At 32.9% G+C, this 26,111-nt stretch overlaps 4 protein-coding genes across 8 annotated transcripts; 3 read left to right on the top strand and 1 right to left on the bottom strand.

Moving 5' to 3' along the window:
* Positions 1–16: 16 nt before the first annotated feature.
* LOC125846943 (pentatricopeptide repeat-containing protein At4g02750-like) lies at positions 17–3,398 on the top strand. 5 transcript variants are annotated; one of them, XM_049526652.1, is made up of 2 exons: positions 17–2,598; positions 3,221–3,398. In XM_049526652.1, exon 1 carries the CDS (start codon positions 157–159, stop codon positions 2,383–2,385), a length of 2,229 nt encoding a protein of 742 aa, XP_049382609.1. In that variant the 5' UTR covers positions 17–156; the 3' UTR covers positions 2,386–2,598; positions 3,221–3,398. The 5 variants fall into 5 exon arrangements, with proteins under 5 accessions (XP_049382609.1, XP_049382607.1, XP_049382606.1 ...); XM_049526650.1 differs by lacking the exon at positions 3,221–3,398 and adding an exon at positions 2,933–3,109; XM_049526649.1 differs by lacking the exon at positions 3,221–3,398 and adding an exon at positions 2,897–3,109.
* A 1,794-nt stretch (positions 3,399–5,192) lies between these two features.
* On the top strand, positions 5,193–7,785 carry LOC125846945 (low-temperature-induced cysteine proteinase-like). The gene is made up of 5 exons (XM_049526654.1): positions 5,193–5,894; positions 6,399–6,631; positions 6,722–6,859; positions 6,964–7,425; positions 7,597–7,785. The coding sequence occupies exons 1-5, from the start codon at positions 5,408–5,410 to the stop codon at positions 7,738–7,740; spliced, it is 1,464 nt and encodes a 487-aa protein (XP_049382611.1). The 5' UTR covers positions 5,193–5,407; the 3' UTR covers positions 7,741–7,785.
* A 6,617-nt stretch (positions 7,786–14,402) lies between these two features.
* Positions 14,403–18,013, top strand: LOC125848138 (uncharacterized). The gene is made up of 4 exons (XM_049527947.1): positions 14,403–14,560; positions 15,295–16,430; positions 16,512–17,504; positions 17,599–18,013. The coding sequence occupies exons 2-4, from the start codon at positions 15,381–15,383 to the stop codon at positions 17,638–17,640; spliced, it is 2,085 nt and encodes a 694-aa protein (XP_049383904.1). The 5' UTR covers positions 14,403–14,560; positions 15,295–15,380; the 3' UTR covers positions 17,641–18,013.
* A 1,385-nt stretch (positions 18,014–19,398) lies between these two features.
* LOC125848117 (uncharacterized) lies at positions 19,399–22,006 on the bottom strand. The gene is made up of 6 exons (XM_049527922.1): positions 21,633–22,006; positions 21,453–21,529; positions 21,315–21,351; positions 20,979–21,186; positions 20,527–20,833; positions 19,399–19,860 (listed from the first exon to the last, which is right to left on the bottom strand). Exons 1-6 carry the CDS (start codon positions 21,925–21,927, stop codon positions 19,729–19,731), a joined length of 1,056 nt encoding a protein of 351 aa, XP_049383879.1. The 5' UTR covers positions 21,928–22,006; the 3' UTR covers positions 19,399–19,728.
* Positions 22,007–26,111: the final 4,105 nt, after the last annotated feature.

Genomic DNA, 26,111 nt, shown 5'->3' with positions numbered 1-26,111 from the left:
TCATCTGTTATACTCGAACACATGTCAAGCTCATAATCAAATAACTTGCGCCCAATTTTAAATTCGGTAATACTTTGCTCTCTTTTTTAGGCCAGGAAGTGCTGGGAAAATTCGTTATAACGCGCAGTACAATTCCGAAGATAATAATATATTTGAATGGCAAGTTTAAGTAGAGGAAGAACAATCATCCAGCAAAATCTGAAGATAACACAGTTAGGGAAAAGGGGACAAATAGATGAAGCCATCAGAGTGTTCAACAGAATCACACACCCTAATACTGTCACCTACAATTCTATGATTTCTGCATATGCCAAGAATGGTAGAATCATCCATGCACGCAAGCTGTTCGACAAAATGTTGTTTAAAAATTTAATCTCTTGGAATACAATGATTAATGGGTATTTGCTTAATGGTCAAGTTGAGAAAGCATGTGAACTGTTCGATAAAATGCCTCAGAGAGACCATTTTACTTATGCATTGATGATAACTTGTTACGCGCGCATTGGGGAGCTTGAAAAGGCTAGAGATGTGTTTGAGTTGCTTTCTGATAAAAGTAATATAGCTTGCTGGAATGCAATGATTACAGGGTATGCAAAAGCTGGAAGGTTAGATGATGCTAGGAAAATGTTTGATGGTATGCCGGCTAAGAATTTAGTTTCATGGAATTCGATGCTTTTGGGATATACCCAGAATGGGGAAATGCAATTTGGATTGAAATTTTTTGAGGATATTGAAAAGAAGGACGTCATTTCTTGGAATTTATTATTGGGTGGGTTTATTGAGGTTGGGGATTTGGATTCTGCTAAAGAGGTTTTTGCTAAAATTCCTAGTCCAAATGTTGTTTCATGGGTGACAATGCTGAGTGGATTTGCACGATATGGGATGATATTGGAGGCTGAAATGATTTTTGACCAAATACCAGAGAAAAATGAGGTTGCTTGGAATGCCATGTTAGCTGCATATGTCCAGAATGGAAAAATTGACATGGCTGCTTCATTATTTAATAGAATGTCTCAGAGAAGTGCTGTGGCTTATACAACAATGATTGATGGTTATTGTCGTGCTGGAAAGCTAAAAGAAGCAAGGGATTTGTTGGATCAAATGCCATACAGAAATGTTGGTGCACGAACAGCAATGATTTCAGGGTACATCCAAAACAACATGATGGATAAAGCTCGTTGGGTATTTGATCGAACTGCTACTCGTGATGTTGTTTGTTGGAATACAATGATTGTAGGCTATGCTCAATGTGGACGGATTGATGAAGCTTTTGGTCTGTTTGAAAAGATGGAACCAAAGAGCATAGTTGTTTGGAATACAATGATAGCAGGTTATGCTCAAGTGGGACAAATGGAAAAAGCACTTGAGATCTTTGAGAATATGGGGGAAAGAAATGTAATTTCTTGGAATTCTCTAATTTCAGGTTATACCCAAAATGGTTTTTATGTAGATGCACTTAAATATTTCATCACGATGACACGTGATGGCAAGAAACCAGATCATTCTACGTTTGCTTCAACATTAAGTTCCTGTTCCAATCTTGCAGCTGAGCATATCGGCAAGCAACTTCATCAAGCGGCTATAAAAACCAGTTATGTGAAAAATTTAACAGTTTGTAATGCTTTAATCATTATGTATGCGAAGTGTGGAAAGATCTTTGATGCAGAAAAAATGTTTGAAGATGTTGACAATGCTGATGTAATATCCTGGAATTCCTTGCTTGCTGGCTATGCTTTAAATGGATATGGGCAGGAGGCTGTCAAACTTTTTCAAGAAATGGAAGATAAAGAAGTCGTTCCTGATGAAGTCACATTTGTTAGTGTTTTATCTGCATGTAAGCATGCTGGCTTGAGTGATGCTGGTGCAAATTTGTTTGAGCACATGACCAGAAAGTATTCTATTACTCCTTCATGTGAACGTTATGCTTGCATGGTTGACTTACTTGGGCGAGCAGGGAGGTTAGAAGAAGCTTTCCTTCTAATAAAGGATATGAAAAAAAATGTCACTGTAGAAATGTGGGGTGCCCTATTTGGGGCTTGTCGCATGCATAACAATATAAAGATTGCTGGCTGTGCTATTGAGAAGCTTCTTGAACTTGAACCTCATACATCGACAAATCTGGTTGTCTTATCAAACATGTATGCTGAGCTAGGAAGATGGGGTGATGTGGAGAGAGTTTGGGAAACAATAAAAAAGAGTGGAGCAGGCAGACTACCAGGATGCAGCTGGGTTGAGGATAGGAATCAGTTGCTTGTTTTTCTTTGTGGTGATACTTCAGTGCAGTCAGTGGAGAACTTTAACATGCTGTTCACTTTAACTGCTCAGATGATGGATATGGGCCATATGCCTGCGATGACATCATTTTGTCTTGACTCAGATAATTGAGCCATAAGCATGTATGTTAAAGCGCTAAACATGCATTCACAAAATCACTTCTGGTTTAGGGCTGCAAGGTGGCTTTGCAGGACTGTATGGCAGATGAGAAAATCACTCCAATGTCGGGAAAATCCTTTGCATCTGCAACATGAATGCATACAGAGCTGGAATGGAATTCTGCAAGATGTAACCAGAAGAGTGAATTAAAAACTTGCTTATGAGGTAACTGCTGTTGTCTGGATATTAGTGTAGATCTTCGCAGTGATTATGTGTTAAAGCAGCTCATGACCGTGAATGGTACATTGGTATTGCCAGGTAGGTGAATCCAAGTTTGCCCTTATATAATGTGCATATAACACTACTTGTAGAATCTACTGTCTTATCATCAGTACTTTTCTTCTATCCTTGTAGTATCTCCTATCTTCTTCATTTTTCCAGATCTTAGAGAACATTAAAATTGCACATAAATATTTCTTACCGTCTCTCTTTTTGCACTTCCATAACAATTCGTGCATTGTAGGATTATGTCAACATAATGGACTTTGTTCTGTTGAAGGACTTTCTGATTTGACTGGAAGATTGTGAACTTATTAGCCTTTCTGCTCAAGAACTTATTGATTGTGATAAATTCAATACAATAATGACCGTGATCAAGGTGGCCTTATGAACCCTGCTTTTGAATGGGTGGCCAACGCTGGCACCATTGATTCAGCTTCTGTATCTAAACACTGCCTCTCAAGGCAGTTGCAATTACAACAAGGCATGTGATGACCATGTCTTCTATCCATTTTTCAAATATTTTCCTTTAATAATGTGGTCATTGTTCAAATATCTTCCTCAACAGGTGAACCACCACAAGGTTGTAACAATTGATTGATACCAAGATGTTGCAGAAGAGGAAAGTGCCCTTATTTGTGTTGTTGCTCTAAAACTTGGTAGTGTGGACATCAACGAGAGCATCCTTGATTTTCAACTATATAGCTGTTGCAGAAGAGGAACGTCCCCTTCTTTAGCATCTGGCAGTGAAGGTAATTTATGATCTATACTTTAAAACTTGTTCATTTTTCTTTTTCTGAACTTAGAGATGGTTTCAATAACAATTTTGGTTTTGTAGAAATAGTAAATGTATAAGCTAAAAGATGAAAAAAAAAATAGATATAGGAGAATACATATGTTATGTCCACAATATTACGTACTTTAATATTTCTTCTTCTTTTTATAATTTTTAGTGACAAAATGATAGTAATAACTCACTTAATGACATTTCAAACTTTGTTTCATAGTAGACAAGTTCAAACCTAAAGATAATCAAGATAATAATGCAAGTATATAATTAGAGCATCTTTTGTTTGTTCTACTAATTATTAATGAAAACGGAGAGCACTATCCACAACATATCAATAAGCCAAAGACTGAAATGGATCATAAAGCTTGTTGATTTATCGTAATTTATTTTTTTGTTTGAAGACAAATTGATCCCTCTTTTTCGTTTTCTCATACTAATCCATAAAACTAAAATCATGGACTTTATATGAGAAAACGAAAAAAGGGACCGATTACTCTTCAAACAAAATACAACAAGCCTACAAGCTTTATAATTGATTTTAGTCTTTAGCTTACTGATATATTATGGATAATGTTCTCCATTTTTATTAATAACTAGTAGGACAAATTAAAATATGTTTTAATCATACACTTGCTTTATTCTATATCTTAATTATCTTTAGGTTTGAACTCGTCTATTGTTGTGCAATAAAGCTTGAAATGTTATTACCATCAAAATATCATGTCGTCATAACTTGAAAAGAAGAAGAAATACTAAAGTATGTAATATTGTGGACATAAATTTATTAGCTTATAAATTTACCATACAATCTAGAAATTAAAATCACTTAAGTTTAGAAAGAGAAAATGAGTAACATTCACTTTACATGACTTAGCTTTCGGTCAGTAGATGCTAAAGAAGGGCAATTTCCTTTTATTGATGCAATGCATTGAAAGAATCATTTCTTAACCACAAAAACAAGGAAAAAGACATAAATACCCCTCAAACTTGTCACTTGTACTTTGTGTTGCCTATTATCACTTTAATCTTTTGAAGTAGAATAAATATCTTTGTGTGATGATGCAACACAAAAAACATGCTTACTCTTATGGAGGACAGGCCATAAACTGGTTAAAATAGGTTAATTACATGAGTTTCAAACTGAAATTTGGATGAATAATCCGTTTATTTAGTTTTATCTTTTTTCCCACCTTCAGACTACTCTCTGTTTCACTTTATATGTCATAACTTGAACGGTCACAAATTTATTACTATTTTGTAGTTTAAATTTGTTGCAGTAACTAAATTATGTTTCCTTCTTATTGTTTCATTCTTAATACTGCGTTAGTTGAGAGAGAGATAAACTGTGTTTGCTGCTATAAGTAAAATTGCTTTACTACGTTTTAAATAGGCTAATACATAATTCTTACACCAAATATTTCTCAAACTGCATAAAATCCAGAAAGGATAGTATGCTATTCATTTCTAGTGGTAGTGGGCCCCAAAAAACTGGCACCACTAAACTTACAAATACTACAAAATTCCAAATTGGGGTCCAGTGAATTATATTTCAGTAAATTCATATATCAATATTGGAATTTAGACAGAAGATTGATGATTTTATCAGCTTGGCTTAATGTCCTATCAAGTTTCTGATAATTGGATAATAAGGGGTGGATGAGAAATGTTTTGGAGTAAAGATAAAAAAACATCTATCACAGTCTCTTAGAAATAAATATCCAATAAACTAATTAGTATCTTTACTACAGGATAAAGTTTTAGGAGCAAGTGCACTCAAAATATCACTCACTAGCCTTTTCAAAAATATCGTTACATTATTGTTCAATCAAATAATTAACAGATAAAAGTTTGTACGCTTGTTCCTCTTCCTAACTTATTCATGACCATAAGGGTCATCTTTTCAAAAGCTATATATAGCTGAAGAATCTCAAAGTCATTTATTGGATTGTGTTACTAAAATAAAATATGGGAAACACACAAAAATTCCACCTTTTTCTTCTTCTTAGTTTCCCACTTTTCTTGATCTTAGCAGCATTATCATCTCAAGTTTCTGCTTTTACTACTGATTTTCCAGAATTAATAGACAAGCCGCAAGAGTTGCTTTCAGAAGAAAGAGTTTTCCAACTTTTCCAAGAATGGAAACAGAAGCATAGGAAAATTTACAAGAATGAGAAAGAGGAAGAAATGAGGTTGGAGAATTTTAAAAGGAATGTGAAGTATATAGTGGACAAGAACTCAAAGAGGAGGTCAGAATCAGACCATTTAGTTGGTTTGAACAATTTTGCTGATATGAGCAATGAAGAGTTTAGCCAAGTCCATACTTCAAAGATTAAGATGCCTTTCAACCAGCAGAACAAGACTGCTATTTCTGCAAATTCTTGTGTTGCTCCTCCTTCTAAGGATTGGAGGAAACATGGGGTTGTCACTGAGGTTAAGAACCAAGGAGCATGTGGTAAGCTGTGCTAATCTCTTCCGCATATTAAATTCAGTCTTTCACAATTCTCCATTTTTAGCATATAATGGTTTAAGGCATATCATGGACATTTACTTGTAATTACCTTACAAGTGACATATCATTGTGTAAAGATCTTTTACGGTGTCACTGCATACAGCTTAAACTCGATATTATACATGGAAGTCTTGTTTTGAACAAAAGAGAGGCACAACAGTAGCATCAGTTAGTTCATAGATCTTTAGTTCCTAATTTGTTGATGCCTATTTAATGGGAAAGAATGAGTAAAAGTCAGGAGTACAACCTTCAATTTTTTGCTACTTCACTTCCATTATAAGCACTTTGTTGATCTAGTGATTACCTAGTAGAAGGATGGTATAGTACCAAAGCTTCCAAGAGTACTCCCAAATTAGGCAGCTGAACCAATGATGTCTTGGGGTATCAGTGAACCTGAAAATATGCGCCTTCTGCAAATATCTTTGATTCTCTGCATTACAAATGCAGGATGTTGTTGGGCATTTTCTGCATGTGGAGCTATAGAAGGAATAAATGCATTAGTCACTGGTGAACTTATTAGCCTTTCAACTCAAGAACTTGTCAGCTGTGACACCGCCAATAAAGGGTGTGAAGGTGGACTTATGGACCCTGCTTTTAAATTTGTGATCAACAATAGGGGCATTGATTCAGCAGCTGATTATCCATACACCGAATCTCGAGGCACTTGCAGTTACAACAAGGCATGTGAAGGCTGCAATTTCCTATAACATCTTTGTTTCTTTTAGCTTTTTCATTTTTAGGAGAAGATGTTGATCATTTTTGCTCAACAGTTGAACAAGAAGGTTGTAACAATTGATGGATACCAAGATGTTGCACAAGATGAAAGTGCCCTACTTTGTGCTGTTGCTAGACAACCCGTTAGTGTAGGCATAGATGGAAAAGGCCTTGATTTTCAGCTATATGCAGGGGTAACTCATATATATTGTGTCATTCTTATTGTTACTTCTGTCTTCTTTCAACAAATCTCAATATTAAGCTCTTGGCCTTTCTCTGTTTTTGGGGTTTAATGCAGGGAATCTATGATGGAGAATGCTCTAGTAATCCAGATGACTTATCTCATGCAGTACTAATTGTAGGATACGGTTCTGAAGGAGGAGTTGACTATTGGATTATCAAGAATTCATGGGGAAAATTTTGGGGTATGGAGGGGTATGCATATATAAAAAGGAACACTAGTTTGCCATATGGGATATGTGCTATTAATTCATTGGCTTCTTATCCCATGAAAGAATCGTCTTCCACTCCACCATCCCCTCTGGTTCCTCCACCACCTTCTCCAAAACCAAATATATGTGAAGACGGCTTATATTACTGTCCAGAAGGTCAAACATGCTGCTGCGGCTTAGATTTCTTTGGCAAGTGCTTAGTTCACGGATGCTGTCCTATTGAAAATGGTGTTTGCTGTGAAAATTCAAGATTATGCTGCCCTCAAGACTTCCCATATTGTGATGTTTTACAAGGCCTCTGTCACAAGGTATGACTTAAATCTTCAATAGCTTCTTCATACCACCGAGACTTATAGTCTAGTGGTACTCGTGAGGTCTTTCACACATACACTTGATAGGTGCGAGTCAAATTCTCACACCCCTGTGCCTTCCTCTTTCTCCTAATGTAATAAGATAAAGTTTTGTTTCCCTTTTTGCAGGATTATGGAGACAAAATTGGAGTTGCCGCAAGGAAGAGAACAATAGCCAAGCTCAAGCTACCATGGAGTAGTGGTACTAAGGGAATAGAAGAAATGGACCAAACTTTCCAATGGAAGAGGAATCAGTTTGCTGTGATGCGCTGAAAGAACTTATCTAAGTTATTATAACTTTTATCATCCCAATTGGCAACTCTTAGTGTTAATCTGGTTCTTGTTGTCAAGTAAATATTGTATAAAAATATATAAAAGAAAAATGTAAAAAAACCTTTGGTTGTCTATGTATAATAATTTATGAATCACAATTGCATTCACATTACTTTTAAAAAAATCTCTAATCTCATCTTTTCTTCTTTTTCATGATTGTAACTTTTTCCATGCTTCTGTTTCCAATCCTGGAAAAGTTTGAAAATCTATTGCATCTGGAAAAAAAACTCATTCGGACTATCAAATAGGAAATCACTCATAAAACAAGAAACTTGACATGAATTGTGGGGGTTTGATTCTCTACCTTGTAATCTCCTCCCCGTTTTAAAAAAAATAGACATGATAAGGCATCTATGATATTTCTGTGTGTGTGGATTTCCCATTTTATTTGGAATAAAACAATTTGAGATATTTCTGTTGCTAATCTTACATTGTTATATAAATAGTTTAATTAGGAGAAGATGAGCCTTTTTTATTTTACCAATCAGTCAAACATTGTATAAGCAAGAGCAGCACTGGTAGTTTTAAACCAAAATCTGTTCCCAAATTAGCTCAACTCAAAATAAATGAGAAAATAAGAAGAAATTAGTTAGCAAGAGGAGGATCGGTAATCTAGATTTTTAAATGATGAAACTAATTTTAAAAATAAGTACTTACGTATTTTTATATGAGTATTGAAATTGATAACAAACGGTTGGTAAAAGAATGTTGATAAGCAATTTTCATATCATAAGCAATTTTGGTCTACTAAAAACAAAATAAACCAAAAACTACTTTTAAACTAGTTTAATCAATTTATAAGTTTATCAAAAACACAACCTTATTACAAAAGTTCTTTCATCCTATCTCATCCCACAAACCAAATATGAAAGACTTTAGAAATGGATTGATAGAAAGATGGACTAAAGGTTAGCTGGGGGGTGTGCTATTACCTAAGTTGAGCCCAACTCATTTTGGTTTATGAACTTTACGACAAAGCAATAATAATATAATGGGCCTAAAACATCTACTCAAAACCTCTAACTTTATGATGAAATTACACTTGTAAATCTTCTAGCTATTGTTACTTTCAAATTAGTAGATATGCCTAAATTGTAAATAATACTAGTAATAATATTGTTTTGAAGTGTTTTGACTTTATCACTATATATATTCGATACAGTATGGTGTATGGAAGTTACATATGATAAATGTATATATCAAGACTAAATCAAACTAGTAGTTATTAGCCTTTTTTTCCTTTTACATATATAGTCAATAGGAAAATTGAAAATGTACGAATAACTAAAGAACAATAGTCAAGATGTTATTGAGATTCAAACTCGTGATACTACGATTTGAATTATACACTCATGATTAATTATAGTCGTTCTGTCGAAGTCAATCGGAGAAACTATTACCATTGATCTTTTAAGTACTAACTAAGGATTAGAAAATGGGATTTGGAAGGATAACACTGAATTTGTGCAAGTGTTATCATTTGTGGTCTAAAGAAAAATAAAATATAAGGGTTGAAAGGCATGGGAACATGATCATAACATGTGTATAAACCAGTTAGCACATGGAATGTTGTCTCTACTCTTCAAACACATAAAAAATTGACACGAGTGAACACCTCATCCATACGTTCATTCTGATAACATCACGACAAACATTTCCTGCATCTATAAACTTTTTTCTAATGCTCTCCACCATCTTTCTCAAAATAAATATTTGTTTTATCTCATAAGCGTCGAGGGCATTTTAAAGCTAAAATATAAATGTTAACACGTTGTTTGGCTGGTTGTTACACATTATTTTATAATGTATTGTATTGTGTTGTACTATATCGTATGATATTATTTTAATAAATATAATGTTTGAATAGATTGTATCATTTTTCGTTGGTTACATAATGTCACATATCAATAATTTGAATGATAAATCTATAAGAATTGTAGGGTACAAAGTAGAGTTTTTTTTTTGGAACCCCAGGATAACCCGCAACCGCTACAACCTCTGTCCTTCGGGTGAGCACTTTGTGCGCACTGGGTAAACCATTGTAGGGTACGAAGTACCATTTTTTTTTGGAACCCCAAGATAACGTCCCGCAGCCGCTACAACCTTTGTCATTCGGGTGAACACTATGTGGTGAACTGGGTAAACACCCCAACGCACTAGGCAAGTCCTATGCGACAACCTCGACTCAGAAGGCATTGAGGGGGGATCGATCCCAGGTCATTCGTGTGGATAACCACCCTCCAAACCAACTGAGCCATCCCGAAAGACGTACGAAGTAGAGTTACTATGAAAATGTAGGATAAAAGATAAAATAAGACTATTAGTAAAGACAAAATGAGAAGAAACCATTAAGGTAACATGCGAGCACACCAAATCAATCGTTACAGAAAAAGGAGACTTTTCACTGTTACTTAATGATGAATTTAAACTATACGATACAATAAAATAACAATCAAAATAAATATTGTGTTTAAACTAACAATACAACGTAATACAATCGGACGAATTTATAAATGAGTACAAACGAGTAAATATTCTATTCCACTTAAATAATTAAGGAAAAATCCTTATTTTAGATTGGCATGCCTACTAATTACGCCCTAATCAAACGACAAGGAGGTCTGCTATTTCTACGTTCCAAAGGAAGATTGAATTTTAAATATTTTGACACAAATAATTACAAGATGTGACATAACATGGGTGAGGTTTTGGTCTTTTCCCATTTTTATAGGCAGTTGAAAAAAAAATAGATAATGAGAATTATGATAGGTGCCAAACTTTTGTGGCCCAAGTTTAATCCTTGAATAATTCAAGAAGAGTAGTAATGAGAAGATTGCTTGAGAGGTGAAAGAAGAAGTAAAAAAAGAAAGAAAAAAAGAGGCAGAATAAATGGCCATCATATTTCACAAGGAATATTGATTGTGAAGTCCTTAAATTACAAGACAACATCACATGGCATATATTTAATTATTATTGTTATCCATTTTGATTAACCAAACAATATTGATTATGGTAGGGGACCTTCTTCAATTCATTTGCAATCTAAAATTAGACCCTTTATTATTATGCTCTATAAGACAATAGCATTTATTAATTGTACCTAGCCTCCTCTTCTTCTTTTTGGAGAATAAGAAAGGGATGAAGATTATTACTTCCCTAATTACTTGTCCACTATTCCTTTTTTAGTTATTCCTAATTACTTGTCCATTTTGACAAATAGAAAAAAGGACAATTTTTTTTACCTATTATACCCTCAATTAATTACTTTGAAAAAAGGTAGAACTTTTTGAAAAGCTTAAATTTTTAATTCGCCTACTTCAAAATTAATAGGGGTAAAATGGTAAAGTTACTATGTTAATTATTATTTTCTTAATAGATATGACAATTTAAAAGTGAACAAATAATCAGGAGAGTAGTAATTACCAAGGAGTATAAAGAGAAGGGAAAATTATAATTTTGGGGTCCTATAAAGTAGAAAAATTATTCTAGTAAGGTAGAAAAATAATGTAAATAAGAATACACAAATTCTTTTTGAGATATAAACAGGGGGGAAATGATATCTTTTCTTGTTTTTTTTTTTAAATATATATATTTTTTAAAAAAAGAAGGGAAGTCGTTGGAGTACTTTCTTTACCCCTAATTCTCTTTGCCTTACTTTCAAAAGTACAGGGTATTTATTAAGCAAAGAGGAACCAAAGAGGACAGAGCAATTTTTATGAAAATTTAGGGTTTAAGGTTATTAAATTCCAAAAAGCACATTTTTCGAAGTTCCAAAATGATTTTCTTTCACAAAGTTAATAGGCTAAAATGGAACAAAAAAGTGATTACGTTTAAATTCAGACATTATAGCGTATTGACCTTCAAATTATTTAAGCATTGTCGAGAATTGTAATGAGATAAATAAGATCTTTTCATAAAAAAGTTATCTTATATTTACATCAAAAAACAATAACTTGAATACATATGTCTTTTGAATACTTTTTGTCACTTAACTATGTGCATTTTCACCTAATTTATTATTCAACTATGATAAAGTACATTGATTTTGTGTAAATACGGAATGAAAATAAGTTTTTATGGGACCTTTTCACTCTTAATTAGAAATTTTGAGTGTAAATATTATATGTGAGCAAAAAATCTTGATAAAAAATATAACAATTCTAATTACAAATGTAACAGCCAGATGAAATATACTTGTCTAAGAGTATAAAAAAAAAGAAAGTTCACCCAATTTTTTCATGCTTGTGAATCATTCCCCCATATACTATTTTAATTTCATAACAATACTAAAGAAAATACAAGGATAAATGATTTCTGAATACTGAAGTAACCAACAAAACATTGGCGCCAATCTAGGTCAAAATTTCATAAGCTTAGCTACTAGATTTCATGCTTAACTTTCTCGATCCCCTTTTTCTTTTTTCGTGTCATTTTCTCAAATATTATAAGTAAACAAGTTTCTAGGTGGGGTTTAGGGTGGTGGTGGGGGGGACCCTAATCCAAGAGTGAGGTCAGTCACAATATTATAATACGAGTATTTATAATCAGTATTTTATATAAATATTTCTAAAAAATTTAATGACTCAAAATATAATAATATTAATTTAATTATAACTAAATATTTTTGCGGTACCTTATAAAAATCTATTATCTAAATATTTATTTTAAATATTTATTTTATATAGTACTGTCCAAATATAATTGAAATTACAAAGCAAAATCCAAACAAATCACTAAACATACTGAAAATTCGGCGCTTATGTCTCTGTAACTAAAATAATTATGTCTTTTCTTGAAAGATGCCATCCCTTTATTTAGGTGACATTTTTTGTCTATTACCTTTATATTTATTTAATTTTCCTAAGCGTGTCCAACAGACAAACCTTTCTTAATTAACCGAAAATAAATAATTCTCCAATAAACAAATACTTTTGGATTGATGACATTGTCAATTATAGCAGACGATAAAAGTCATAAAAAAAAAAGTCTTTCATGAAAAAATTAGTTTGAAGAATTTTACTTTTCTTTAGGGCCCCATTGGCAGTTTCTTAAAAGCTTTTTACGAAGTTGTTGGAAATTTAGACTAAGAAATTATTTTTATACAACCACCACCAAATTCTAAAAGCATAACTTAATGCACAAATTAAGTGGGAGGGACTACCAATTTATTTATTTTTGGACTTTTTTCATTCACATTACTCACAAGACTAAAAGTGTCATAATATTCAATATGTTCCACGAGAGAAATTGTTTGAAAATTGAAATTAACAAACTTAAGCAAAGAGTTTTTCCAATATGAATAGTTTCGTTACGAGACAATGTAGGGTCATGCATGGTTTATAATTTAATTTTTTTGTTGTGATGTGACATAAAATGAAAGCAAAGTAATTAAAAGAAAACACAAGCAACTGTTCAATCAGTGTCTATATCGTTGCTAAAAAAACTTAATTTCAGTAAGGGGTACGTTTGCGTTTAAATGTTTGATAATGTGAATTTAAATTATTTGAGTTATTAGTGAATTATGAATACGGATAACTATTTATCTTCAATACGACTAACACAATTATTTTAGAGTAGTACAATATAAGTTCCATCAATGTCTACATTTGGCATTGTAAGATCACATGCATGAATAGACATTACAAAATTTATTGTACTGCTTCACACCAAAAATTTAGTCACAAAAGTTTTAGCTTTTAAATAATTAATTATTTTTGTGAGAGATCTATTTAAATATAAAAATAAAAATGAAATTAATATAAGATACATTAAATAATATGTCCACGAGCTTGAGTCCCAGCCACTGTTAGTAGTTGGGTCCTCTATCTCCCTGTCATATATGTTTCTTAAAAAGTAGGTTGTATAAAATCGAATCGAAAAAAAATTATTGATTTAACAGTTTTGATGATGGTTTTGATTTTTTTTTGTTATTGGATTATCGGTTCTTAAAAGTTTGAGGTTTTTTCTTAACGGATTAACTGATAACCCCATAGTAAATTAAATAATTATATTTATACCATTTTGTATATAAAGTCTTTCACTTAGAATTTAGTTTTCTATTTTTCTTTATATCTATCTCAAACTCTTGGTTATTCTACAATATAAAAGCGTTTGTTTTTTAGCAAGATATCAGGTACATGATTCATTTGGTTTGTCACATTGTTCTAAGTGATTTTTTTGTGTGTGTATCAAATCTTAACGGTTAAATCGATAATGATCAATAACCGATAAACTAGTAAACTTCAAACTGAATCGAACTGACCGATCAACATCCCTACTTAAAAGGTGTACAATTTTATTTTTTAACTTTTATCAAAATCAAAATATTAATGGATAAAAGATGGTGATCGTAAGTTGTGTTGATTAAAAATTTTGACTTTCGAGTCACTAGAAAAATTATGATCACATGAATTTAAATTTAATCGAAATCAACTGACTAAGTAAACGGATGAATAAAGTAGTTACTGAAAATAGAGCTGAGGAAGTGATAAATAGAGGAGGCGAAGAATTAAAGGCCGTTAGCCTATTAACTGTCAATTTGATCCTCTCTTTCCATGTTTTATGTGAACCCCACCCACCCCATCTAGTATACTACAGTCATCACTAAAAAAGCAAAAAGCACCAAGTAAAGGCTGACCGTTCTTCCATTTTTCTCTCTCCAATTTGTGCCCTTTTTTTTCTCTCCACAACTCGCGCCATCATTCAAGGACACATTTCACTCAACCCTCACTCCTTTAACTTTCCCCCCTTCAACTTCAAGGTATGAACCATTAACATTCTCTTCTTGGGGTTCTCTTTTTCTTGAAATTTTTGGTAAAATTTTCATCTTTTTCTCACTCTGTATAGATATGAACTTATTTTCTTGATTATTATCTTTTCTGTTTAATGCATTCTTTTGGTTCTTGGAAAATGATAATGGTAGTATTTGTTTTGTTAAAGAAAATTATGGGTGCCCATATCTGGAATGTTAGGTTTTATCCTCTAGTTATGGTTCTGTTTTGGCTACTTTGTGACTGACAAGATCTTATTTTTTTTAGTATTATGTTAGGAATTAACAAGGAAATAAGAGTTTCAAGTGTTCTTGGTTTATGGTTTCTCTCATTTTCTCACTTCTTTTGATTTACTAATTGTTAATTAGCAGCCCCTCTTCTTAGTTTACTTGTATAATTAGCCTTTAATTCCCCAAGAGAAATAGCATGTTATTCCATTGTTTCTGAATTCTGTTTTTGCCTTTTTTTAGGGGGTGGGGGTAGGGGTTGGCAATAAAGAGTTATTCTTCTCATTTCTCTTTGTTAAAGGCTTCAATGGGGCATTTTAATCAATAGTATCTGTCTTGTAGTTTCATTTAATTTTGATTATGCAATTCTGAATCTGTGGTGTTCAATGTAGTACTTTCCTTTCTCTATTGTACTTAGTTCTGTATGGAGATAGGTTGTTCATCAGTTTTCTTTCTTGAAACTGTATTTTGATTTCTTGAATTCTCTTTTTTTGTAGTGATTTGGAAGGCATATACGCCATTGTTGATTGCTAATTTTGTTTCGGAGGGAAGGGAATAGAAATTTTGTTAGTTGAACAGACAAATGGCGAAAAAGCAGCTGGATTTCAATGCACCTCTTTTATCTGTGAGGAAAATATCATCATCTTTAACTCCCAATGAGAGAGCAAATAAAAAGATGGCAGATAAGGTACCACCAAATCGACAACAATCATTACCTGTCAAAAAATCAGATTGGGAATTGACTGAGGTGACAAAACCAGTAGCTGTTCCATTTGTGTGGGAACAGATCCCTGGAAGACCAAAAGATGACATTGAAGTCCGAACTAGCCTTCGTGTGGAGCGTTCAAGTAGTCCTAGGTTGCCTCCAGGAAGATTGCCAGAGACTGTTCGGTTCTATTCGGGTGAAAGGCCTCGTACTCATAACATTTACAGGTCTCCAGCTGAAGGACTTCCTTGGATGGATCATGCAGCTTTACTGGATAGCCTGGTGGAAAGTATATACACGAGAGGAGATAGAGAAAGTGAGGATGGTGCTTATTCTGATGGTCCTGAAACAATGTCACCTACCGAATCCTTATCCTTGAACTGCAGTGTCAGTGGTCTGAGCGGACATCAAACTTCAGATTTGCAACCATCTGGAACCTTTTCCATTGACTCCCAAACTAGAGACTTTATGATGAGTCGATTCTTGCCTGCAGCAAAAGCTGTTGTGTTGGAGACGCCTCAATACGTTCATAAAAAACCAGTCTCTGCTGAACAACCGATGCCAGTCAAAAAGCTGGTCCCTGTGGAACGAAAACCTTTGGTTAAGCCATTGGAGTCTAACCCTGTCTCATATTATAGTAGCCATCCAGCTGATGTAGGAAGTGAAACTGAAGATGATGTGCCTGAGAATCCGGACAAAAAGCCAAGCAAAGGGTGGAGATTTTTCCCTCGGATTTGTGTGAAGAATTCTTTGTGCCTATTAAATCCACTGCCAGGATTGAAAGTGAAGACACGTGCTCCGACACCCTCGCCTCAAGCAGTAAAGAGAGTTTCAGGAACGAAACCAAAGATGGCCCAGAGTCCCACATCTTATGCTCATGAAGTCAAGAAATTAACTAGAAAAGCTTATAGTGGTCCTCTTGAGAAGGTAATAATCATAATAACAGTTTCTTTTTGTCCTAAGATTAATAAGATTTATTTTTGTTTCTAACGATCAGGTTCTTTGCAGAATGCTTGTGATACCATTAATAAGCAAAGATTTCATTCTGGAGTACTGTCTCGCGAGCTGTACAAAGTTGATAATAGAAGTATGTCCGGGCAGCTGTCTAATCCAAATGACTCATGTAAGCTAGTTGGAATCTCTCCTGGCAGGCGTTCAAGAAGTGGGGCTATATCTCCTTATCGAAATGTAGCACCCCCATCTCCATTCAATGAGGGTACAAGGTTTCTTGGTGTCCCAAAGGAAATGGAGAGTCTTTGGGCTAGTCGCTTTGATTCATTCCGCAAAGGTTGCTACACTGTCAAGGACAAAGCAGTACCACAGAGAATGGGCACAGGAAAGTTTTTTGATTCGCCAAGTGAAGTAGTTGAGAAAACCTTGTACATAGATTCTGTAGATAATGTGCAAATTTCAGCCCCTAACGCTGCTTCTTTGAAACCCAAGGGAATAGTGAACTCCCCGGATAAGAATATGAAAACTCTGGTTGAAAACAGAAAACTGCTTGAAAGCTTGGCTGCCATGGCTCCTATTCAAGGTGCCAGGCGCTCAGATGTTTTACAGAAAAATAGCAAACAGATTGTTGAAAAGGAGTCTTCCCTTGATTTGATTGAAGCTTCTACAATTTCCATATCAACACACAAAGGTCCTGCTGATCAAGAGTTTTTGAAACTAAAGCAAAATGTTGATACAGTATGTGGAGCCTTAGAGTCTTCAAAAGTTCATCCTTGTGGGAATTTAGTTACAGAAAATGAAGATAACCAAAATGCAAAAGACTCAAAAGATTCTAACCTTACCTCCTTGGAATCTACTTTACCACCACCATTACCTAAATCTCCCTCTGAGTCTTGGCTTTGGCGCACGCTGCCTTCCATTCCTTTGAGAACTCCATTCTTGAGTTTTAACTCTAAGAAGCAGAATCAGAAGTCCCAAACTGATGATACCAAGTGGGAGACAATCGTGAAAACTTCTAATTTGCACAAGGATCATGTCCGTTACTCTGAGGTAACCTCCTTTTTATCTTTTAAAGTTTTCTGTAGCAAATTTTGATGTTTGAGAAACTGAAATTTATTATTTTTGGTCCATTTTGTTTGAACAGGAACTATATACTCTTGGTTCTTGTCAGCAGAGCAAATCTTGAAGATGGATCATTCATAAAGATGAAACATCTTGTTTCTTTCGGTATAGCTTCAGTGCTATCCTGAAACTACATTTCATTCCTCTTGGAATTTCCTTGTCACTATTTTAGTCTAGGTATACGAGGAAATTTTTTTCCTATTCCACCTCAAAAAATTACTTGGTTTTGATGGTGGCGATTGTTGTAATTTTCAATATTGACATAGTAGTGGGCATGAGAATTGCTGAGTTTTTTGTGTTCCTGAAAACCAGCCCTTGCCTTGAGATATGAATGAATGACATTTGATTCTATATGACATTCTGGTATAGTATTGTTTTTTCATAATGTGTGGCATTGAAGTAAATATCTTTAGCTTTTCTGGTAATATTTGATTCAATTCTTCATCTTTTGGTCCATTGAATGAGCTAGCTCACCAATATATAACATTTTGACAAGAAAAAGCTCAGTAGTAGTCCGGACCTTTTATCTGAAACAGGCTCCAGTAACGGAGTTTCAAGGTTATACCATATTTGGTGGAAGAATAGTTTCATCCCTTATTCAGAGTCAAGGTCTTAAAGACGAATTCAGGATTTAGGGTCGGGGGTGTTTGAGTATGCATACATTTTCTCAAAAATTTCATCTATCTATATGATCCATGATTCCATGTCGAAAGCCACAAGTGCACTTGAGTTTGAGCCTGCAGTCAATAGCCTAAATCTCCCTCCATCACCTAGAGTAAAGCACAGGCTCACAGGATGCTACAGATATGTTTACACTATGTAATTGGTTGATGCAATAATATTGAGGTGTTTAAGTTTCAGAAAAAACTAAGTCTATTTATGCATCTGAGAGAACACCTTGGTCTAGAGTTGAACCCTAAGTTTACTTGGTATGCGGGATAAGGTGGGATATTCCATGATTACGATTGAGATTAGACTTATACTCTATTTGGTTGATGGTATAAATCATCTGGGGATAAATTTAATTTGTAACCAAACACATAAATCTAATCCAAACTTAATCTTGAGATATTCCATCCCACTTGGAATTATTTTATTCTACATGGGAGGTGGGATATAATTCCAGGACTATAGTCCCGCGATAATTTAGTTCGCATACAAAACGACCCTATAAGATCTGTGTGGCTTCAGCCTTCACATAGGAAAGGGAACTGTTGGGGCCTAACATGAGTCTAGGCCCAGCCCTCAGTCAACCTATGCAAGCCCAGGTGGGATTGGATCTTATCCAAGCCCAATCCATTGGACACTTCAAATACCTCAAATTCCTCATTCTCTTCATTTGTATTTCAAGAAACTAAAATATCAATTGTCAGCTATATATCTCACAGAAAAAGAGAAATTTGGAACCATACACTTAAATAAGAAATACATTAATCAACTTCACAATTTACCAATACCTTAGATTGAAAGAAAGAAAGAGAGATAGAGAAGATAAAACAAACTACAACAATAACAACTTGCCTCAATCTCAAATAAGTTAAGATCAGCTATATGAATCCTCATTTCATCATTTAAGTTAAGAGAAAGAAGAATACACTAAAAATGATCTTTGCAACAATATCTTAAAGGCAATTAGCACTCTTTATAGATATCTTTACATTATTTCTCTTATATATTTTGTACGTCGAAAAAGAGTACAACTTTTGATTTTTAAAGTTTTTAATGATCTTTATATTCTCAATCTGAATTATGACATGCTACTACAGAAATCGACATGATTTGTTCTGGTAAAAATAACAACAATATATAATTTTGGTTTTACTTTCTGAAGAAAAGAGAATATCCCACTAATATTAAATACATGTAGCAAGATAGTAAATATTATATTGTTTTGTAAAACAAAGAAAAGCTAAGAATGAGAGAGATATAAGTGGCAACTCAAACTGTATGGTAATTGGATGCGGCCTATAAAGCAAGTACTTAGGAGATCTGACTCCAATTAATTAATGTTAATTGCTTGGTCAGATCTCAAGTACTCACCCTCCTACCTAGGCTGCTATCACTCATGAACAATAATTAACAACCTAATTAATAGTAATAAAACTTTTGTATGTTTAAGAACTCTAGCTAATTTATTAACTAAAGTAGGAAGCTAAAGAGAAAGCATTGTGTTTATATCTGACTGATCCATCCTCTTCTCATTAATCTTGTCATCTGTGCTTAATCTTAGTTGCAAATCAGGTAACCATTCTTTTTCCTCAAAACTACTCTTGTCTTCTTTCATCTGCAAAGTCAAAATTACAGTTAGAATATATTTTGACAAGATATTTCATGAGTCAATTTGAATTATGGTCGTTAAGGTCACATTATAATACAGATTTTTTTCGCCCATTGAGAAAGGATAAAGGCCCTGGCCCCTCCCAACTTTTAGATGAGCTGAATTAGGCAGGTCAAAATAGGGCCCAAGTTGACATATACACGACTCTATGACCACCATTAAGTCATATCCACAAAGCATAATTTACAAGTTTACTACTTCGAAACAAATTCAACACAGTGTTTGAAGTTTTATATGACTGAAATTCAACTATTTTTGTTTGAACATCAGGCATAAATAGCTAAACTCAATGCTCACTAACTTTAGACACCGCATGTTTGAAGTTGTTTTAAAGTGGTAAATATTTGCATTTTTTTTTAAAAATAGGGTGTCCAGATACACTATAACAAAAATAACTTTTATCGGCATTAAATATACACATTAACAAAGATTGCTAAAGTCTTTACCGACATTAGTTAATTGGCATTGGATCCAATGCCGGCTATAGGCTAAATGCCACTAAAAACCATATTTAGTGGCAATTAAACTATTGTTGTTAATTAATTGTCATACTTCATGAATTTTTTATGTTAAAATAGATTAAGCTAATAAACAGACGAGTCATATTTTTACCTCAATCCTGCAAGGTGTCACAAGATTTTGCTCAAGGGCATTGTTTCTGCAGTTCCACTTGGAATATGATTGTCCCAAATTTTGTTGAAGCAAAAAATGGGAGTTTTTAGCTGTTTTCTCCTCCCATTGATTGGGGATGAACTTTTTCTGTTCAAGAAATTGGGTTGACCTAATTGGCATAATTCCATTTTGTTCAACTACTACTTGTCTTGGTGTTTGCCAGCTCTTCATTCTCAACAAATCTTCCCCTTTTTGAAACTTGCTATTAAGTAAACTTCCTTGATTATCGGAAGACCACGGCAAGTACCTATATACATTAATTAAATTATTACTTGCTCGTTTCATTTTACTTGATCGATCCATATATTTTTTTTCATACTACCCTTAGTTAAATAACTACGTAAATTAGTCGTAATCAAATTTAGCGTTCCAAAGCAACATAAGTATTGTACCTGGAAAAAATGGTTTTGGCCTGATATGGGGGTCTTGAAAAGGAATGGTGTTTAAGTGCATGGTTATCATAGTTAAAATTCCTTGCTAACACAATGGCACCATTCTTCATCTTGAAATCTTGTATAGGGTTATATCTTTGACCACTTAAGTGGCTTCTAAAGAAATAGCTTCTTCCTTGCATTGACCTATTATTACCACGCCCTAACACTGTCAAAATGAAACATCATTAATTTAGTCAGGACTTCAATATGGGCTCCAGACACCGAGTGGAAAACAAAAAAGAGTATTGGTGTTGAAAGGAAGATAATTTTCTAATTTGAAAATAAATGTAGTACCTTGTCCAGATTCATCAAGTTTCTTGCTTCGATACATCTGGATCAAATAAGTAACTTATATTAATTACATTAAAAAAAAACACCAAATTAATATAAGTATTTCAATTTATCACAAAATATATATACGTATATGATTACCTGTAGATGACTTTTTACATGAGCAATACTTAGACCTCTCACATTCATCATTTGTAGAACCAACTTAGGTGTGGCTCCTGAAAAAATTAAAAAAACATCACATTAAACATTAAATAAATATTTCTCGAATATATGTAGTTATCTTTTAGTTGACGTGATAGTATATAAATAGAGGATTACTTTCTTGACCACCAAGTCTTTCAATGGCATGGACAAAAGAGCGATGGAGGTCTGGAGTCCAACGTAACCTAGGCAATTTTGATCGAACATATTGCCTTACGTTTTTCTTTTCAACATCACTACTAGTATTATAATTTCCTTCAATTTCTTTCTCACTACTATCTTCCACCTCAATCACTTCTTCTTCTTCTTCTTCTTCTTCCTCTTCGAGTTCCCCTTTGTTGTCTTCATTCAGATCAATGGATGAAGAAGATGCTTTTTCCATAATATATTCCATTGAATTATTTTCCGCCATGACTATTTATACGTCTTGTCTTACTCAATTATAATGCAAAGAGGTTTGTCTTCAATGCAATTGATCAGAAGAAACAACCCTGCATTGTGTAACATTCATTACAATATATAATTGAACTATATCTACAATAGAGAATCCCATGAACCATCGAATCTTTGGACACAAGTTGCACCTAAGGCCATCAAGACGTCACATATCGTGTACGTAAAAGATATGTAAATCAAAAAACATGGTACATGCAATTTCTTTTTCTAGCTAGGTATGTATGTGTGCATATATATTGTACTGTTGTTTTCTTTATTGAAGAAATTAAAGGGGGGGGGGGGGGGGGGGGGGNGGGTTGTAGATGTTTTTCTTTATTTTGTCCCACCATTACTCTACTTATTAAATAATAGTAACAACTATAGAATCAACATATTTAATTTTACAATGTTGTGTACTTAGTTACAGTCTGTTTTTTTTTTTGTGTGTGCAATAACAATATTGTACTCTTTGCCAGTGGTACAAAATCTATAATTCTGACAGTATCAACTGCTAGTTGGAAAATTTGAAGTTTGTAAGCGGCAAAAATATGCTACTAGAATTTAATGGTAATTATATTCCTAGTGTTTTATATTATTTTCCTATGGATGTAGTAGATACATGACATAAAGAAATGTTCAGTCAAATAAAGACTGTTGAAAAATGGGTCCTCGGGGGTTTACGAAATTTAAAAAGTCCTAGAGTTTTTTATTATGATTTTAAAATCCAGCGACATTTATTCTTGTTTAATATCCTCAATACTAGGAAATTTTTACTGTACACTTCATGCTTCTTCAGATTTCAGAATCGCCCAAAAAAACGGATAGATGTTAGAGGAAGGATCGGACCACGAGGGACTATTATAGACAATCTTATCATGTATAGTTACTATTCTCACTGCTAAAACTTCTGACTTCCTAATTACATGACATTAATTCTACCTGGTACATCAAGATTCCCTTTTCCAACAACATATGTATAAGAGGAAACAAAATAGTCTTGAAAAAGGAGTAGATATATAATTAAATTGACTAACCCTAGTTTTTTTCACATGGAAATAATTCCAAAATTTCATAAAATGCATAATATGGTTGTGCTGAAACCATGTTAGAATCGATCTCTTTGCATAAAGTTAAGGGAAAAAATGATCGATATTAACTTCCTACATAGTACTGCAAGATAACAAAATAGAGAAAATTTGTTCAAAAGAAATTAAAAGGAAACAATTATCAATTACTGGCTAATTACCACCAAGCACTGGAAAAGAGAAAAGAAACATAAAGGAGAAGAAACAATTTCCAAACTGGGTAATTAAATAGAACTAGTTTATATTCCTAATTAATGTAGAATATTCCTATTTTTTTTCCATATATATATACTTCATAGAGGAAATTAAAATAAAAAAGGAAGTTTTTCTAAATACAAACCATCGATCAGCTGCTGTGCTTAGTCTCCAAATATAAAAGCTTGTTTAGACGATCGATGAATCACTTGCTGAAGATGGAGTCAAACATACCCTAATTTGGCAACGTAACAATAATAATAGATACGACTCTGTTCCAAACAAGTTGGTCGATCCGATCAAATATATATGAATCACTATTCTCCCAATCGATCAGCCTGAAAATATTTATATATGAGAAGACAAGAAATTTTCCTTTGGTACTGGGGTATATAATGGGAGGAGAAGGTGTTATTTTTCCTTTTGGGAGTTGGGAGGTTTTTGTATCATTTAACAATGGAATTAATTTTCAATGCCAATGACTTTTTTTTTTACTTAGATTAAATGCCAAAATGAATACATTTAATTTTAATAAGAAAATTAGAAGCTTTTGGACGTAAGACATGAGTCCACTTGGTGCTCATTATAGTGCAATAATTCTGACATTTATATATAATTAATTAATTATTATTATTATGGATATAAATGAGACGACTAGTCCTTCGTTTTGGTTGAACTTATTATATCATGTGACTTTCCCGAAAAGTTATTTTATAATCTGTAAAAATAAAAATAAAAAATTGACAGTTGTACCTTCTCATGTGATTATATATCTTTAGTTTGACCTTTGTTGAGGACTTTTCCATTTGAATGTAAGTAAAATAAAATAAATTTTGTTTATTTTTTTCTATTTCAGCTAAAAGTCGTATTCATATGGCAATTTTCCAAATAACTACTCCTTCTCTCCCTCCCTGTCTGATACATTCGAATTTAGAGATTCAAACAACTTTATATTTAATTATATATTTTTTAAATATTTTAAATTGCTAATTATTGTGACTTAAAGTACTTTTTACATAGTTTACAAATATATATATTTCATTCAATTTTTTTTTGCAGATTTCATGTGCAAATTCTCGTTCAAACTTAAATTATTTGACTCTCGAAAAACGAAACGTGTCACATAAATTGGCACAGAGGGTATCTATTATTATGATTTATTTATTTATTTGACGATGGGTGTCTCTTGTGTGTAATTATCAACCTCCTGAGAATTTGGCTGAGTTTGATTTTGGTGTTTATTAATTACAATATATGTTGTAATTTAATAATGAGATACTTTTATATGTTAGACAACGTGAAATTAAACACATGATATCTTTAAAATTAAATAATGTTTTTGTTGAATCCATGATCTATTAGATAGTTTTTTTTTATCTCATAAAAATAAGAATAAAATTTGTAACGTACGCGTACGCGTCAATTTTTTTAGACCCCAATTATAACATTATACTGAGTTGCTTATAAATATAACACAATGAGTTTGTTAGGAAAATGTTCAAATCAAAACTGTTGTTCATTTCTCTATACAAATCTTTATTCTTTATTTCAAAGATAAATATATTGGTTAATTTAATTTCCCTTCCAACAAATTCTAATTACATAAACATGCGGCCAGGTTGTACCTTATATGTGACATACGAGTTAGTCCTTCACGAACTAGCTAACTAGCTGCCTAAAAGTATAGATAGGTAAAAAATGTGATTAATTCTAGCCATGATTGCTATTGGAAATATAATTAAAAAAATAAACAAACTTGCGACTAATAATTATCAGAGTATTTGTATAAATTTGTAAATAAATTGAACTTAAAACTTTTCATTTTCACAAAATAATATATAGTCATAAAAATATTTACGAAAACTAAGTGTTTTAAAAGTTTGTTTTTCTTCTTAATTAAACTTCATATTTAGCCAATATAATCACATAAATTAAAACTAATGAAAGTAAGTATTGTATTCATTTCTTTCTTTTTGGGGTCATTTGGTAGGATATATTGTCTATTGACTATTACTTGGTTAGATGCTCATATTTCTTATTCGTAAATGGTAGATTAATAAAGATGTTATTAGGTAAGGGAAGTCAAATCTATCCAAAAGAGAATCCAATATTTCTTGGAGTGAAAATAATAATTTATGTATTTAATTAGTTATGATATTATTTAATCCTTTGTTAAATAGGATTGATCTTCAATCTATGTGTAGCTTAGCAAATCATGATATTGACAATACAAGAGTTACTAATACATGAATAAATATGATTAAAAATTCGTCTTTAATACATCAAATCAAATTGTGAATAAAAATAATTTCAGTATAACTTATTACAACATTCAAATTTCAACATTATCAATCTATTCAATATTATTTTTATATACTCTATCAAATAACTCGTCTATGTTCACATGGTGCCTTGTCGTGTTCTTTGTCACAATACTCAACAATATTTAAGTTTGCATCCCCCTATTTTGCATACATAGAGTTCCTAAAATTCCACATTTGAAATTATTAATCTTGAAATCCATCTTATTAGTACTCGTACTTTAGAATGAATTAACCTTCATTTAACAATATACTATAATTTATCTTGGAAATTAAAATTAAATCTTAATCTTCACCAAACTATACGGCTAAGCTATTTTTTTTGTAAAATAAAGTCCGCACCCTACTCCCTATACACCCCCTACCTTTTTCCATATTTGTTGTACTTATTCTCGATGGTCAAGTCTTTCTTTAATCTCTAGTATAGACATAACAACTTATATATGTAGCCTTTTAAGATAGTTTATTTGCTAACATTAATTGAAGAAGGAATTTCAGAGTTGGTAGGGTATACAAGTGGTGGGTGAAATTATATGAATTAGTCAATTTTTGGTGGGACA

Source organism: Solanum stenotomum, chromosome 12 (genome assembly GCF_019186545.1).
Source record: "Solanum stenotomum isolate F172 chromosome 12, ASM1918654v1, whole genome shotgun sequence".
In the NCBI taxonomy this organism is placed as follows: Eukaryota; Viridiplantae; Streptophyta; class Magnoliopsida; order Solanales; family Solanaceae; genus Solanum; species Solanum stenotomum.
The sequence above is the reverse complement of the archived record's forward strand: the minus strand, read 5'-3'. Positions and strand labels throughout refer to the sequence as shown.

What these genes read in the sequence shown, in the direction of transcription:
- LOC125846943 (XM_049526652.1), top strand. Translation starts at nt 157, where the DNA reads ATGGCAAGTTTAAGTAGAGGAAGAACAATCATCCAGCAAAATCTGAAG.
- LOC125846945 (XM_049526654.1), top strand. Translation starts at nt 5,408, where the DNA reads ATGGGAAACACACAAAAATTCCACCTTTTTCTTCTTCTTAGTTTCCCA. An exon ending in GCACTTGCAGTTACAACAAG is followed by an intron (nt 6,632 to 6,721) that starts GCATGTGAAGGC and finishes TTTGCTCAACAG; the next exon opens with TTGAACAAGAAGGTTGTAAC. An exon ending in ATTTTCAGCTATATGCAGGG is followed by an intron (nt 6,860 to 6,963) that starts GTAACTCATATA and finishes GGTTTAATGCAG; the next exon opens with GGAATCTATGATGGAGAATG.
- LOC125848138 (XM_049527947.1), top strand. Translation starts at nt 15,381, where the DNA reads ATGGCGAAAAAGCAGCTGGATTTCAATGCACCTCTTTTATCTGTGAGG. An exon ending in ATAGTGGTCCTCTTGAGAAG is followed by an intron (nt 16,431 to 16,511) that starts GTAATAATCATA and finishes GGTTCTTTGCAG; the next exon opens with AATGCTTGTGATACCATTAA. An exon ending in ATCATGTCCGTTACTCTGAG is followed by an intron (nt 17,505 to 17,598) that starts GTAACCTCCTTT and finishes TTGTTTGAACAG; the next exon opens with GAACTATATACTCTTGGTTC.
- LOC125848117 (XM_049527922.1), bottom strand. Translation starts at nt 21,927, where the DNA reads ATGGCGGAAAATAATTCAATGGAATATATTATGGAAAAAGCATCTTCT. An exon ending in AAGACTTGGTGGTCAAGAAA is followed by an intron (nt 21,530 to 21,632) that starts GTAATCCTCTAT and finishes TAATTTTTTCAG; the next exon opens with GAGCCACACCTAAGTTGGTT. An exon ending in TGACACCTTGCAGGATTGAG is followed by an intron (nt 19,861 to 20,526) that starts GTAAAAATATGA and finishes TTGACTTTGCAG; the next exon opens with ATGAAAGAAGACAAGAGTAG.